At 31.5% G+C, this 15,388-nt stretch overlaps 1 protein-coding gene across 2 annotated transcripts; it reads right to left on the bottom strand.

Moving 5' to 3' along the window:
* Positions 1 to 268: 268 nt before the first annotated feature.
* Positions 269 to 3,663, bottom strand: LOC120180018 (tudor domain-containing protein 3-like). Of its 2 annotated transcripts, none has more exons than XM_039185454.1 (6): positions 3,387 to 3,663; positions 3,132 to 3,299; positions 2,582 to 2,819; positions 1,342 to 1,536; positions 680 to 948; positions 269 to 584 (listed from the first exon to the last, which is right to left on the bottom strand). In XM_039185454.1, the coding sequence occupies exons 1-6, from the start codon at positions 3,648 to 3,650 to the stop codon at positions 375 to 377; spliced, it is 1,344 nt and encodes a 447-aa protein (XP_039041385.1). In that variant the 5' UTR covers positions 3,651 to 3,663; the 3' UTR covers positions 269 to 374. The 2 variants fall into 2 exon arrangements, with proteins under 2 accessions (XP_039041385.1, XP_039041386.1); XM_039185455.1 differs by having other exon boundaries at positions 270 to 584; positions 680 to 945.
* Between the last annotated feature and the right edge of the window lie 11,725 nt (positions 3,664 to 15,388).

The following is a 15,388-nucleotide window of genomic DNA, read 5'->3' as shown; positions in this document are numbered from 1 at the left end:
TTTGTATAAAAGAAAATACTCGATTAACAGTTAAAAAAACAACTATTTTGATTTTGATTAATTCGACTCGGCTACTATCAGATTGAACACAGCAAGTTTTCTGTTCCGAAACTGTTACATGTCGAGATCAGTGTATTTTGAAACAAATCACAATATATAGAAACCGCTAAGCAAACAGAACATTATTAAAACTATTTGGAACTGATCTAGACTGGGACGACAAAATTGAAATTATTTTTTCTATTTCAGAAAGCTCCAAGCTTGACTCGGCCCATATTGGTTTTCGTTTCATGCATGTGATTTAAAAAAAAGGATAAAGGAAAATGTTACCTTGTACAAAGAGTGCATATATAGTATAGAGGTGGAGAGACGGGTTAGCCAAAACTCCCCCTCCCTCTTCCTCCTCTCCCTCTCCCTCTCCCTCTCCCTCTCCCTCTCCATCTTCCTCCTCTCCCCCTTCCTCTACCTCTTCCTCTTCCCCTTTCTCGACCTCCACGCTCATCTATATCTCTACCATCTTCTCCTCCATAGTTAAACATACTTCTTTTAATGTAATCTGCTTCAGCGTCATGCGTCCTTTGTGCCTGAACAATAAATAAAATGATTTTATTAAACAACACAAGGCGACAAAAACAATCACAAATGGCAACCGAAACAGCTTTGTTTCAAGAAAACTAACATTATATTCTTCCATGTCGAGTTGAGCCTGAAGCTGCCTAGCAAGGTCTTCATCACGGCTGGTTTCAGGGTATTCATTTATCTGAGGTTTTGCGCCAACATTCCTCTTTTCCCACTCATCTAAAGTGAACACCACGGGCTCTTCTTGTTTTCCCTTTCCCCTGTAATTTCGACCTCTGGAATGTCGACCATCCTGGTTGGAATGGCCCATTTTCTGCAAGAGTTTCTGAGCTGCGGCCTGATTTTGAACAGGGACTGACTCAACTACTGCAAAAGGAAGATATATAGGTTAGCATAACACTTTATCTAAACTTAAGGAAGTTGATAATTAACAAACTAATTTTTTTCTTTTCCTATCATAACAATGCTCGTTCATTTTACTCGATATAAATCAACCTAAGATTTTAAGTGATAGCCTTGCAATAGATTTTCCCTGTTTATGTTTACAAGAAAATGCTAATAACACAATTTTTAGCCAAGGTAGCATGTAGTAATGTACAGATTCCCTTTAGTAAGTACAACTCACTTCTCAACTTTTTTTCCTGAAAAAGAAAGCACAGCCACTCATATGTGCTGTTATGAAATTGAATTTAAAGGTGGTAAGTGGATGTGCCATTGTAGCATTCTTAAGTAAAAACAAAATAGAAGATAAAGCAGAAGCACCTTCTTTCGCTCTTGTTTCAGAGCTACTTGGATTTTCTTCCAATTTTTCAGCTATGGAAGTTGTCTTAAGACCATTATCCACATTATCTGGTTTTACTTCAGCATTCTGGCTCTTTCTGCTCCACCTGCTTTCAGCATTTCCAACTGAACTTGCCACAATGGGTCCAGCTCTCTTGGATGTTGACTCAGAGAACTCTGCATAATATCACCATTAGATAATGAACAACATATATACCCAATGCACATCAAGAAAGTATAATGAATAATCACAGTTTGAGAGTCATCTAAAGCTTGCATTACAAATAGAACTGCTCATAAATGAAAAATTAAGGAACAACTGTTCAGTAGGCTTTTTGAATACCAATGGGTCCTTAAGTTAAAGCTTCTCGATGCTCATTGATCATCCTCAAGCTTAACCTTTAATGTTGCACAAAGTTGCAAACAAACTTGCTTAGCAGTTTAAAATTTTGAACATTAAAGAAAGAGAATAAATAACTGATAAAAAAACCAAGATAATTTACTAAAACCATAAAACAAAAGCCGAAGTAAATCAAATGCCATTCACCACTAATAAATCATCAACAATGGATTGATGGTGATTATTCATTATGGAAGGATGAGATTCAAGGAGAATATTTGTTTTTGTGTTCTCATCATTCAAGAGTACAACTCAGGACTTCTGTAATTGTGAACTTATTTAGAGGTTCCTAAGAGTCAAGCTTTTTTTCTCCTGAACACCAAGTAATCAAAATGAAAGTTTCCTTTTCTTTGAACCTGCCAATAATTGTTTTCCAGAAAAATAGAAGAAAGATTAAGTACATTTATCAAAGGAATAAAAATCTAATGAAAGAGTCAGCATTCCAAGCATGTCCAATATGAAAAAGTAGTCAATGGAAAAAGGTTTTCATTTCGTCACATTGGCATTCATATTGTAAATATTTTCTGCTATAACTTGAGCCATCAGCTCCAATAGACAACAGATATCATACTAATAAGAGTTAGCAGCATGATTATAATAGCCAACAACAAAGTTCATTCCAGCCATGTGTTCTCTGTCTATCACTTCATTTCTCTAAGGGTAGACGTGGAGCAAATGTATTTATTGAAGCAATTAAAGAGTGATGGAACGAACAAATTCTAAATGCAAAACAAATAAACAGCATGCAAAGAAAAACAATGCAAGAGGGAAAAAGATCAATTGATCAAATACCAGACATTTAAAATGATTCAGAATACCCACCATGTGATCTGCCTGGTTGAGCAAACCTACTTCTCGAAGGGGGCTCAATTTGCAACTTCTCAAATGGGGGAGGACCACAGGTACCACTTTCCTTGGATAAACGGGAGACACCTGAATACTTTTTATTCATCTTCCATTCATCATAGAGTGATTGAACAACGCCTCCTAACACAGTTATCACCTTAGGGTTCAGGCATAATATGCCACCTTTTATCATGACTTTGTTTTCCAAGCGAATCTGCCAACCATAGTCCATAATTCAAAATAAAAAGAGAGACAATAAAAACTTTCAGGTTATGTGCATAATGTATCATGAAGAATTTCTAGAGGATGAACAAATTACAGGAAGCTATCATCACGAGAATTTAACATTACTTCACAAATAAATATATAAACGATGGCCAAACGTTCAATTATAATTAATAAAGAAGTCAATGCCGATTTACTTGCGTAGCATTCAAATAATTCCCTTATATTTGAGTTTCAAATTGCACAATGATCACAGAAACAAATAGAACAAAGCTCATTAAAGCATTAAAATTAACAATACCTTGGTACCAGGAACCACATCGTCTGCAATTGCTGGAACATGAGTGAACTCAATGGCAGTTATCTCACTATGGCCATCAGTCAGACCCAATCTCAGCAAACGTGAACCACTCGAATTCCCAGAAAATTCGGCTATGCTGCTTTTAGATATATCCCTAACTGACGAAATCTAAAGCAAAACAAAAAATGTTCAAAAATCAATTCAAAATTATGCCAAAACAAAATCCAAAAGAACGAGGAAGAGGAAGTCATTTACTTGTAGCACTCTGGGGCCTAGAATATAAGAAGATTTCCGAATATTGGATTCGGGTAAGGATATTCCACCGAAGGATCTAAGGTCCGTGTTAATGAGCTCCGATTCAACCTTATTGGCGATCGAACACAAGTCTAAGTCGTCCGATAAAGCTTTGAATAGTACTACGAGAGTTTTGACTTGGTCCAGATCGCCTACACACCAGCCTCTGGTCTTTAGGGTTTCTATTATGGCTTCGGCATATGCAGAAGACGCGACGCCCTCCATTGTCGTTCCTTTACCGCCTTTGATTTTGAGTCGATACTAATAAAAGGGGGCGCGTACGAGTCGATTGGGCCATATAAACCTGAAGTCCAGTTCAAAGTATTCAAGGACTGTTTACCTTAGGCAAAATTGGCCCAATAGTTAGGCAGGTTAAAAAATTAGCTCATTAGGTTATCTATAAAATCAATTTGAGATCTACGGTCAATACTACAATGCAGGATATATTTATCACGCTCACGCGATGAGTTTGTCAAATAATATTTTTTTATTCAAACTAGTCACATTAAAATGACGAGTTTCAATAAAATATAATCTTTTATTAAATTTTGCCGCATCGAAATGACAAGTTTCAATAAAAAAACATATTTTATTAAAATTCGTCATGCTCACGTGATAGCTTTCATGTCACCGTTACAAATATCTTAGTTACAAAATAATAATAAAATCTAATGTCATATTGGACTAAATAATTACCCCACCTACGATATTGGATCAAAATTGTTGTTTTCCTTACCCTATTTGTCATTGTGCCATCCATATAAACCAAAAATCAATATTAATAAGTAGATCACAATTATGAAAAAGTGGATTATACTTCTATCGAAATTTATTTTCCTTTTGACATAAACTGAACGACTTTAATATTTAAGAGATTTATTGTATAATTTAGATTTCAAAAAAAAATTGAAAGTCTTTAAACAGATTTGTTACCAAATAAATGTAACAACAAATCCCTTATTTGAAAGTGTTTGATAAATATGTTTAAAGAATAATATATTTATGTTAAACTTTGATCCAAACTAACAAATCCCTTAATTGAAAGTTTGTAAATATGTTTAAAGAATAATATATAATCGAAGTGGTAGCGTCAGTAAAGGCTCCTACCAAATCATAAATAAATTTGAGTAACAATCATGTTATTTTATCGTTAAATTTATAACAAATTATAGTTTTAAATTAATTTTATTTATAGATTATAATAATAAGTCATTTTCTGATTAAAATGCAACTAACATTATTTTTTAATTATTATAATTTATAAATAAAATAACTTGATTATAAAAAATTATCAACAAATTAATTTAATTATCATAATTAATAAATATACTAATAATCTTATTATAACTTCTTAAAATATTATAATTTAATTATTAGCTTACTCGTTACATTTGATGAAAGCTTTTTGAATTCCTAGCCAGCTTCAATTTGGCTTAATAATAAAAATAAATATTTAAATTATACTAAAAATTGATTTTTGATGTTTAAATTTTTTTTATTGAAAATAGGTGTCTAACATTTTCTCCGTTACACTTTTAGGTGTCTACCGTTAAAATAATTGTTAAATGACATGTGTCACGTTTAGATTTTTACAAAAAAAATGTTAAAAAAAATATTTTGTTTAAAAAATATTTTTTTAAAAAATAAAAAATATAAATGTGGCACGTGCCACTTAATATTTTTTTTAACAATAAATACATAAAAGTGTAACGAATAAAACATTAGACACCTATTTCTAACAAAAATAATTTTAATTACCAAAAGTCAATCTTGAATATAGTTTATGCGCTTATTTTTGTATTAAGCCCTTCAATTTTACACAATATGTGGGATCGTTGGGAAAATAGCACAATTAATGGATGCCACAAACAAATCCTCTGTAATATCATTTAATTTTAAAATTTGTATAATTTTTTCATTAAATTAATAAATTATTTTAATTTTAATATTGAATTTTAGTTTTAGATCAAATTAAAATATTGTTACATTAAATCATTAAAAACATAATGATGTGGTCGTGTCTTTTTTCGAACTTCACTCTGTGTATCAAATTTTTTAGAATAATATGGGGTAATTGCAAAGTTCTGCTCATAATCTTCTTTATTAACCATTGACAACACACACTTCCTGCAAACGCAACTGCTCAAACCTAGAACCTGAAGGGAGAACAACACTTCCTTTAACCATTAATATCACTCAATGAATTAACTTTATGTGTTGATTTTATCACTAAACTGAACTCTAAAATATATAAATATATAATCATAAATCTTAAACTCTAAATACGAAGGATAATATACTGTAGACACTAAATTTTCGCCGCCAAGCTCTCCTCTTCCGAAGACCCTCCACGCATGCACCAATGGTCCACAACGGCAACGCGCCCACCATCACCGAGATTTACGACACACAATCAAGCCTTAAAAATAGAAAAAACGAGTTAGTTTTTTAGTCCAACTGGGAAACTAAAACTAGTCGAAAATGAAGGGATTTGAAGCCTATAAATTCATGAGGGTTTTTTTAGAAAGGATCAAGAAGTAAATACCAAAACAGAGAAATAAAAGGAAAATATTCGGGTTCGAGAGAAAATAGAGAGAAGAGGGAAATAATCTCACCGGAAAAAGGTTCGAATTAATGGATGCCACAAACAAATCCTCTGTAACAAAATAAATGGTAAATTATATTGAATATCATTTAATTTTAAAATTTGTATAATTTTTTTCATTAAATTAATAAATTATTTTAATTTTAATATTGAATTTTAGTTTTAGATCAAATTAAAATATTGTTACATTAAATCATTAAAAACATAATGATGTGGTCGTGTCTTTTTTCGAACTTCACTCTGTGTATCAAATTTTTTAGAATAATATGGGGTAATTGCAAAGTTCTGCTCATAATCTTCTTTATTAACCATTGACAACACACACTTCCTGCAAACGCAACTGCTCAAACCTAGAACCTGAAGGGAGAACAACACTTCCTTTAACCATTAATATCACTCAATGAATTAACTTATGTGTTGATTTTATCACTAAACTGAACTCTAAATATATAAATATATAATCATAAATCTTAAACTCTAAATACGAAGGATAATATACTGTAGACACTAAATTTTCGCCGCCAAGCTCTCCTCTTCCGAAGACCCTCCACGCATGCACCAATGGTCCACAACGGCAACGCGCCCACCATCACCGAGATTTACGACACACAATCAAGCCTTAAAAATAGAAAAAACGAGTTAGTTTTTTAGTCCAACTGGGAAACTAAAACTAGTCGAAAATGAAGGGATTTGAAGCCTATAAATTCATGAGGTGTTTTTTTAGAAAGGATCAAGAAGTAAATACCAAAACAGAGAAATAAAAGGAAATATTCGGGTTCGAGAGAAAATAGAGAGAAGAGGGAAATAATCTCACCGGAAAAAGGTTCGAATTAATGGATGCCACAAACAAATCCTCTGTAACAAAATAAATGGTAAATTATATTGAATATCATTTAATTTTAAAATTTGTATAATTTTTTTCATTAAATTAATAAATTATTTTAATTTTAATATTGAATTTTAGTTTTAGATCAAATTAAAATATTGTTACATTAAATCATTAAAACATAATGATGTGGTCGTGTCTTTTTTCGAACTTCACTCTGTGTATCAAATTTTTTAGAATAATATGGGGTAATTGCAAAGTTCTGCTCATAATCTTCTTTATTAACCATTGACAACACACACTTCCTGCAAACGCAACTGCTCAAACCTAGAACCTGAAGGAGAACAACACTTCCTTTAACCATTAATATCACTCAATGAATTAACTTTATGTGTTGATTTTATCACTAAACTGAACTCTAAAATATATAATATATAATCATAAATCTTAAACTCTAAATACGAAGGATAATATACTGTAGACACTAAATTTTCGCCGCCAAGCTCTCCTCTTCCGAAGACCCTCCACGCATGCACCAATGGTCCACAACGGCAACGCGCCCACCATCACCGAGATTTACGACACACAATCAAGCCTTAAAAATAGAAAAAACGAGTTAGTTTTTTAGTCTAACTGGGAAACTAAAACTAGTCGAAAATGAAGGGATTTGAAGCCTATAAATTCATGAGGGGTTTTTTTAGAAAGGATCAAGAAGTAAATACCAAAAACAGAGAAATAAAAGGAAAATATTCGGGTTCGAGAGAAAATAGAGAGAAGAGGGAAATAATCTCACCGGAAAAAGGTTCGAATTAATGGATGCCACAAACAAATCCTCTGTAACAAAATAAATGGTAAATTATATTGAATATCATTTAATTTTAAAATTTGTATAATTTTTTTCATTAAATTAATAAATTATTTTAATTTTAATATTGAATTTTAGTTTTAGATCATATTAAAATATTGTTACATTAAATCATTAAAAACATAATGATGTGGTCGTGTCTTTTTTCGAACTTCACTCTGTGTATCAAATTTTTTAGAATAATATGAGGTAATTGCAAAGTTCTGCTCATAATCTTCTTTATTAACCATTGACAACACACACTTCCTGCAAACGCAACTGCTCAAACCTAGAACCTGAAGGGAGAACAACACTTCCTTTAACCATTAATATCACTCAATGAATTAACTTTATGCGTTGATTTTATCACTAAACTGAACTCTAAAATATATAAATATATAATCATAAATCTTAAACTCTAAATACGAAGGATAATATACAGTAGACACTAAATTTTCGCCGCCAAGCTCTCCTCTTCCGAAGACCCTCCACGCATGCACCAATGGTCCACAACGGCAACGCGCCCACCATCACCGAGATTTACGACACACAATCAAGCCTTAAAAATAGAAAAAACGAGTTAGTTTTTTAGTCCAACTGGGAAACTAAAACTAGTCGAAAATGAAGGGATTTGAAGCCTATAAATTCATGAGGGGTTTTTTAGAAAGGATCAAGAAGTAAATACCAAAAACAGAGAAATAAAAGGAAAATATTCGGGTTCGAGAGAAAATAGAGAGAAGAGGGAAATAATCTCACCGGAAAAAGGTTCGAATTAATGGATGCCACAAACAAATCCTCTGTAACAAAATAAATGGTAAATTATATTGAATATCATTTAATTTTAAAATTTGTATAATTTTTTTCATTAAATTAATAAATTATTTTAATTTTAATATTGAATTTTAGTTTTAGATCAAATTAAAATATTGTTACATTAAATCATTAAAAACATAATGATGTGGTCGTGTCTTTTTTCGAACTTCACTCTGTGTATCAAATTTTTTAGAATAATATGGGGTAATTGCAAAGTTCTGCTCATAATCTTCTTTATTAACCATTGACAACACACACTTCCTGCAAACGCAACTGCTCAAACCTAGAACCTGAAGGGAGAACAACACTTCCTTTAACCATTAATATCACTCAATGAATTAACTTTATGTGTTGATTTTATCACTAAACTGAACTCTAAAATATATAAATATATAATCATAAATCTTAAACTCTAAATACGAAGGATAATATACTGTAGACACTAAATTTTCGCCGCCAAGCTCTCCTCTTCCGAAGACCCTCCACGCATGCACCAATGGTCCACAACGGCAACGCGCCCACCATCACCGAGATTTACGACACACAATCAAGCCTTAAAAATAGAAAAAACGAGTTAGTTTTTTAGTCCAACTGGGAAACTAAAACTAGTCGAAAATGAAGGGATTTGAAGCCTATAAATTCATGAGGGGTTTTTTTAGAAAGGATCAAGAAGTAAATACCAAAAACAGAGAAATAAAAGGAAAATATTCGGGTTCGAGAGAAAATAGAGAGAAGAGGGAAATATTCTCACCGGAAAAAGGTTCGAATTAATGGATGCCACAAACAAATCCTCTGTAACAAAATAAATGGTAAATTATATTGAATATCATTTAATTTTAAAATTTGTATAATTTTTTTCATTAAATTAATAAATTATTTTAATTTTAATATTGAATTTTAGTTTTAGATCAAATTAAAATATTGTTACATTAAATCATTAAAAACATAATGATGTGGTCGTGTCTATTTTCGAACTTCACTCTGTGTATCAAATTTTTTAGAATAATATGGGGTAATTGCAAAGTTCTGCTCATAATCTTCTTTATTAACCATTGACAACACACACTTCCTGCAAACGCAACTGCTCAAACCTAGAACCTGAAGGGAGAACAATACTTCCTTTAACCATTAATATCACTCAATGAATTAACTTTATGTGTTGATTTTATCACTAAACTGAACTCTAAAATATATAAATATATAATCATAAATCTTAAACTCTAAATACGAAGGATAACATACTGTAGACACTAAATTTTCGCCGCCAAGCTCTCCTCTTCCGAAGACCCTCCACGCATGCACCAATGGTCCACAACGGCAACGCGCCCACCATCACCGAGATTTACGACACACAATCAAGCCTTAAAAATAGAAAAAACGAGTTAGTTTTTTAGTCCAACTGGGAAACTAAAACTAGTCGAAAATGAAGGGATTTGAAGCCTATAAATTCATGAGGGTTTTTTTTAGAAAGGATTAAGAAGTAAATACCAAAAACAGAGAAATAAAAGGAAAATATTCGGGTTCGAGAGAAAATAGAGAGAAGAGGGAAATAATCTCACCGGAAAAAGGTTCGAATTAATGGATGCCACAAACAAATCCTCTGTAACAAAATAAATGGTAAATTATATTGAATATCATTTAATTTTAAAATTTGTATAATTTTTTTCATTAAATTAATAAATTATTTTAATTTTAATATTGAATTTTAGTTTTAGATCAAATTAAAATATTGTTACATTAAATCATTAAAAACATAATGATGTGGTCGTGTCTATTTTCGAACTTCACTCTGTGTATCAAATTTTTTAGAATAATATGGGTAATTGCAAAGTTCTGCTCATAATCTTCTTTATTAACCATTGACAACACACACTTCCTGCAAACGCAACTGCTCAAACCTAGAACCTGAAGGGAGAACAACACTTCCTTTAACCATTAATATCACTCAATGAATTAACTTTATGTTGATTTTATCACTAAACTGAACTCTAAAATATAAATATATAATCATAAATCTTAAACTCTAAATACGAAGGATAACATACTGTAGACACTAATTTTCGCCGCCAAGCTCTCCTCTTCCGAAGACCCTCCACGCATGCACCAATGGTCCACAACGGCAACGCGCCCACCATCACCGAGATTTACGACACACAATCAAGCCTTAAAAATAGAAAAAACGAGTTAGTTTTTTAGTCCAACTGGGAAACTAAAACTAGTCGAAATGAAGGGATTTGAAGCCTATAAATTCATGAGGGGTTTTTTTAGAAAGGATTAAGAAGTAAATACCAAAAACAGAGAAATAAAAGGAAAATATTCGGGTTCGAGAGAAAATAGAGAGAAGAGGGAAATAATCTCACCGGAAAAAGGTTCGAATTAATGGATGCCACAAACAAATCCTCTGTAACAAAATAAATGGTAAATTATATTGAATATCATTTAATTTTAAAATTTGTATAATTTTTTTCATTAAATTAATAAATTATTTTAATTATAATATTGAATTTTAGTTTTAGATCAAATTAAAATATTGTTACATTAAATCATTAAAAACATAATGATGTGGTCGTGTCTTTTTTCGAACTTCACTCTGTGTATCAAATTTTTTAGAATAATATGGGGTAATTGCAAAGTTCTGCTCATAATCTTCTTTATTAACCATTGACAACACACACTTCCTGCAAACGCAACTGCTCAAACCTAGAACCTGAAGGGAGAACAACACTTCCTTTAACCATTAATATCACTCAATGAATTAACTTTATGTGTTGATTTTATCACTAAACTGAACTCTAAAATATATAAATATATAATCATAAATCTTAAACTCTAAATACGAAGGATAACATACTGTAGACACTAAATTTTCGCCGCCAAGCTCTCCTCTTCTGAAGACCCTCCACGCATGCACCAATGGTCCACAACGGCAACGCGCCCACCATCACCGAGATTTACGACACACAATCAAGCCTTAAAAATAGAAAAAACGAGTTAGTTTTTTAGTCCAACTGGGAAACTAAAACTAGTCGAAAATGAAGGGATTTGAAGCCTATAAATTCATGAGGGGTTTTTTTAGAAAGGATCAAGAAGTAAATACCAAAAACAGAGAAATAAAAGGAAAATATTCGGGTTCGAGAGAAAATAGAGAGAAGAGGGAAATAATCTCACCGGAAAAAGGTTCGAATTAATGGATGCCACAAACAAATCCTTTGTAACAAAATAAATGGTAAATTATATTGAATATCATTTAATTTTAAAATTTGTATAATTTTTTTCATTAAATTAATAAATTATTTTAATTTTAATATTGAATTTTAGTTTTAGATCAAATTAAAATATTGTTACATTAAATCATTAAAAACATAATGATGTGGTCATGTCTTTTTTCGAACTTCACTCTGTGTATCAAATTTTTTAGAATAATATGGGGTAATTGCAAAGTTCTGCTCATAATCTTCTTTATTAACCATTGACAACACACACTTCCTGCAAACGCAACTGCTCAAACCTAGAACCTGAAGGGAGAACAACACTTCCTTTAACCATTAATATCACTCAATGAATTAACTTTATGTGTTGATTTTATCACTAAACTGAACTCTAAAATATATAAATATATAATCATAAATCTTAAACTCTAAATACGAAGGATAACATACTGTAGACACTAAATTTTCGCCGCCAAGCTCTCCTCTTCTGAAGACCCTCCACGCATGCACCAATGGTCTACAACGGCAACGCGCCCACCATCACCGAGATTTACGACACACAATCAAGCCTTAAAAATAGAAAAAACGAGTTAGTTTTTTAGTCCAACTGGGAAACTAAAACTAGTCGAAAATGAAGGGATTTGAAGCCTATAAATTCATGAGGGGTTTTTTTTAGAAAGGATCAAGAAGTAAATACCAAAAACAGAGAAATAAAAGGAAAATATTCGGGTTCGAGAGAAAATAGAGAGAAGAGGGAAATAATCTCACCGGAAAAAGGTTCGAATTAATGGATGCCACAAACAAATCCTCTGTAACAAAATAAATGGTAAATTATATTGAATATCATTTAATTTTAAAATTTGTATAATTTTTTTCATTAAATTAATAAATTATTTTAATTTTAATATTGAATTTTAGTTTTAGATCAAATTAAAATATTGTTACATTAAATCATTAAAAACATAATGATGTGGTCGTGTCTTTTTTCGAACTTCACTCTGTGTATCAAATTTTTTAGAATAATATGGGGTAATTGCAAAGTTCTGCTCATAATCTTCTTTATTAACCATTGACAACACACAGTTCCTGCAAACGCAACTGCTCAAACCTAGAACCTGAAGGGAGAACAACACTTCCTTTAACCATTAATATCACTCAATGAATTAACTTTATGTGTTGATTTTATCACTAAACTGAACTCTAAAATATATAAATATATAATCATAAATCTTAAACTCTAAATACGAAGGATAACATACTGTAGACACTAAATTTTCGCCGCCAAGCTCTCCTCTTCTGAAGACCCTCCACGCATGCACCAATGGTCCACAACGGCAACGCGCCCACCATCACCGAGATTTACGACACACAATCAAGCCTTAAAAATAGAAAAAATGAGTTAGTTTTTTAGTCCAACTGGGAAACTAAAACTAGTCGAAAATGAAGGGATTTGAAGCCTATAAATTCATGAGGGGTTTTTTAGAAATGATCAAGAAGTTAATACCAAAAACAGAGAAATAAAAGGAAAATATTCGGGTTCGAGAGAAAATTGAGAGAAGAGGGAAATAATCTTACCGGAAAAAGGTTCGAATTCGATCGGAAGGTAAAGAGTCACCGGAGACGAAGAAAGTCGAAACTTTCCTTGTAGATCTACGTGGATAGACTCGTTTTTTGGCGAAACTAACCTCAGATCTATAACCAGGGGGAGAAAGCTCTTCGAGTTGTCTATTTTTCTCACAACTCCGGCGCCGGTGAACGGCGGTGGCCACCGGTCAACGACGACCGACGCGGTGGATGCGCTGCCAGATTCTGGAAACAAAGCTCGCCGGTTGAAAGCTCTTGAGAGCTTTCTTACTTTCTTTTTCTCTTTTAGTGAAGAAGAATGAGAGAATGACTTGGTTTTAGCCATTTTGGGGTATATAACTCATACGCTGAACGATGTCGTGTAGCAGGGAGGGGGTCAGCGTGTTTTTATAAAAAGGGTAAATATCATTATAAGTCCCTCGACATTGTAAGGTTTTGGTTTTAGTTATTAATGGATTTTCATTTCCTCTTGATTTGGACTTTATGTTTATTCTTTGTTACATTATCGTCCTAATCTGTATGTTGATATTTATGATATTCCATGTCGAACCCTTTATTAATTTTGTGTTTCATTTTATTCACCATTTGGTATTTGATTTAATTGCTTTATGGTCCTGTATGATTTACTTTTTATTTTATTTTAGTCATGTTCATGCATATTTTGTTATTTTTATTAATATTTGACTTTGACCACTTTGTTTATAATATTTTCAATTTAATCCTTTGTATATACATTTTCTTTTTTTCTTTTAATTATTTTATTTAATCTAATATATTTATATATTTTTATTATCCTTTTTCTATTATTATATATATATATATATATTTATTTATTTCTTTTGTTCATTTAATTTAACGTTAATATTTATTTTTATATGTTTATATATATATATTAATTTATTTCTCTTGATTATTATTTTTAAACATTTTTTATTTATATATATAATAATAAATATACTTTTTTGTGGGCCTTATGCTCCACTTTTTCTTTAATTTTTTTAACTTTTTTAACTTTTTCTTTATTCAACTTTTCAACTTTTTACTTTTAATCTTTTTGAGTTTTTTTTTCTTTTTTGAATATAAAATTATTATTTATTTTTTCCTAAACTATTTTTCCCTTTTAAATTTAATATTTTATTATTTTTTTTTTTTGAAATTTAATATTTTTCTTCTTCTGTTTCGTATTCCTTTAACATTTTATTCTTTTATTTTTCCTCCTCTGATTTTTTTATTATTTTATTTTATTTAATTAATTTTTGTTCGATATTCCTTTTATTTTATCATCTAACATATTTTGACTTTTTTTAGTAGTAATTTCAATCGATCAAAGGTAAGCAATTCGAATCGGATTTTTAAATTTTAATTTTAATTTTCGTAATTAAAGACAACCGGCAAATTAATTGATACCGAAAGGGCGGTTCAAGGGTATTATTCATTCCTTGATCGTAATCGACTCCCGAACTAGACACATTTCTGGTAAAACAAAGATCAGGTAAGATGGTGTCCGATCTACCTAAATATCGTTTTAAAATGATCGGTGGCGACTCTAACCCAATTCTAGGTCCAACCGAAAGACGACTGCGACAGTTTGGCGACTCTGCTGGGGACTAGTAAGTGAGTCAGGCCAGAATTAATTTTCGGTTGTCTTTTTATGCGAAAATAGTAAATTTTAATTTTAATTTATTTATTCTATTCCAATTATTTATCTTTGATTATTTTTCAAATAAATAGTTGTACTGACGTTTTTCTCAATGATTTCAGATTTTTAAAATTTTCATCTCGAGCTCTATACCCGAGCTTTGAACCCTATTTAAGTGGGGGTAAAAGCGACGCCTTCATGAGAATTTATTCTCCGTACAAGCCTAGCAAGTAGCCTTAGGGATTCATATACCTTATGTCTTCGTGTGAATTTATTCACCGTACGGGCATAAGGGAATGTGTCCTCTCGAGTTTAACTTAGTCCACATGAGCTTGTAATGGGCTTAGGATTAAGGGTCTGGCAAGCCCAATGGGGCACCAGCAAGGAGAACTAGGGTACCATTTTAGAACCTAAACTTGGAGAATACAGGGAATTAGAGCCCA

This window comes from Hibiscus syriacus, unplaced genomic scaffold, assembly GCF_006381635.1.
Source record: "Hibiscus syriacus cultivar Baekdansim isolate YM2019G1 unplaced genomic scaffold, ASM638163v2 tig00112487_pilon, whole genome shotgun sequence".
Classification (NCBI taxonomy): domain Eukaryota; kingdom Viridiplantae; phylum Streptophyta; class Magnoliopsida; order Malvales; family Malvaceae; genus Hibiscus; species Hibiscus syriacus.
Note: the sequence above shows the minus strand (reverse complement) of the source record. Positions and strands in the feature narration are given on the sequence as shown.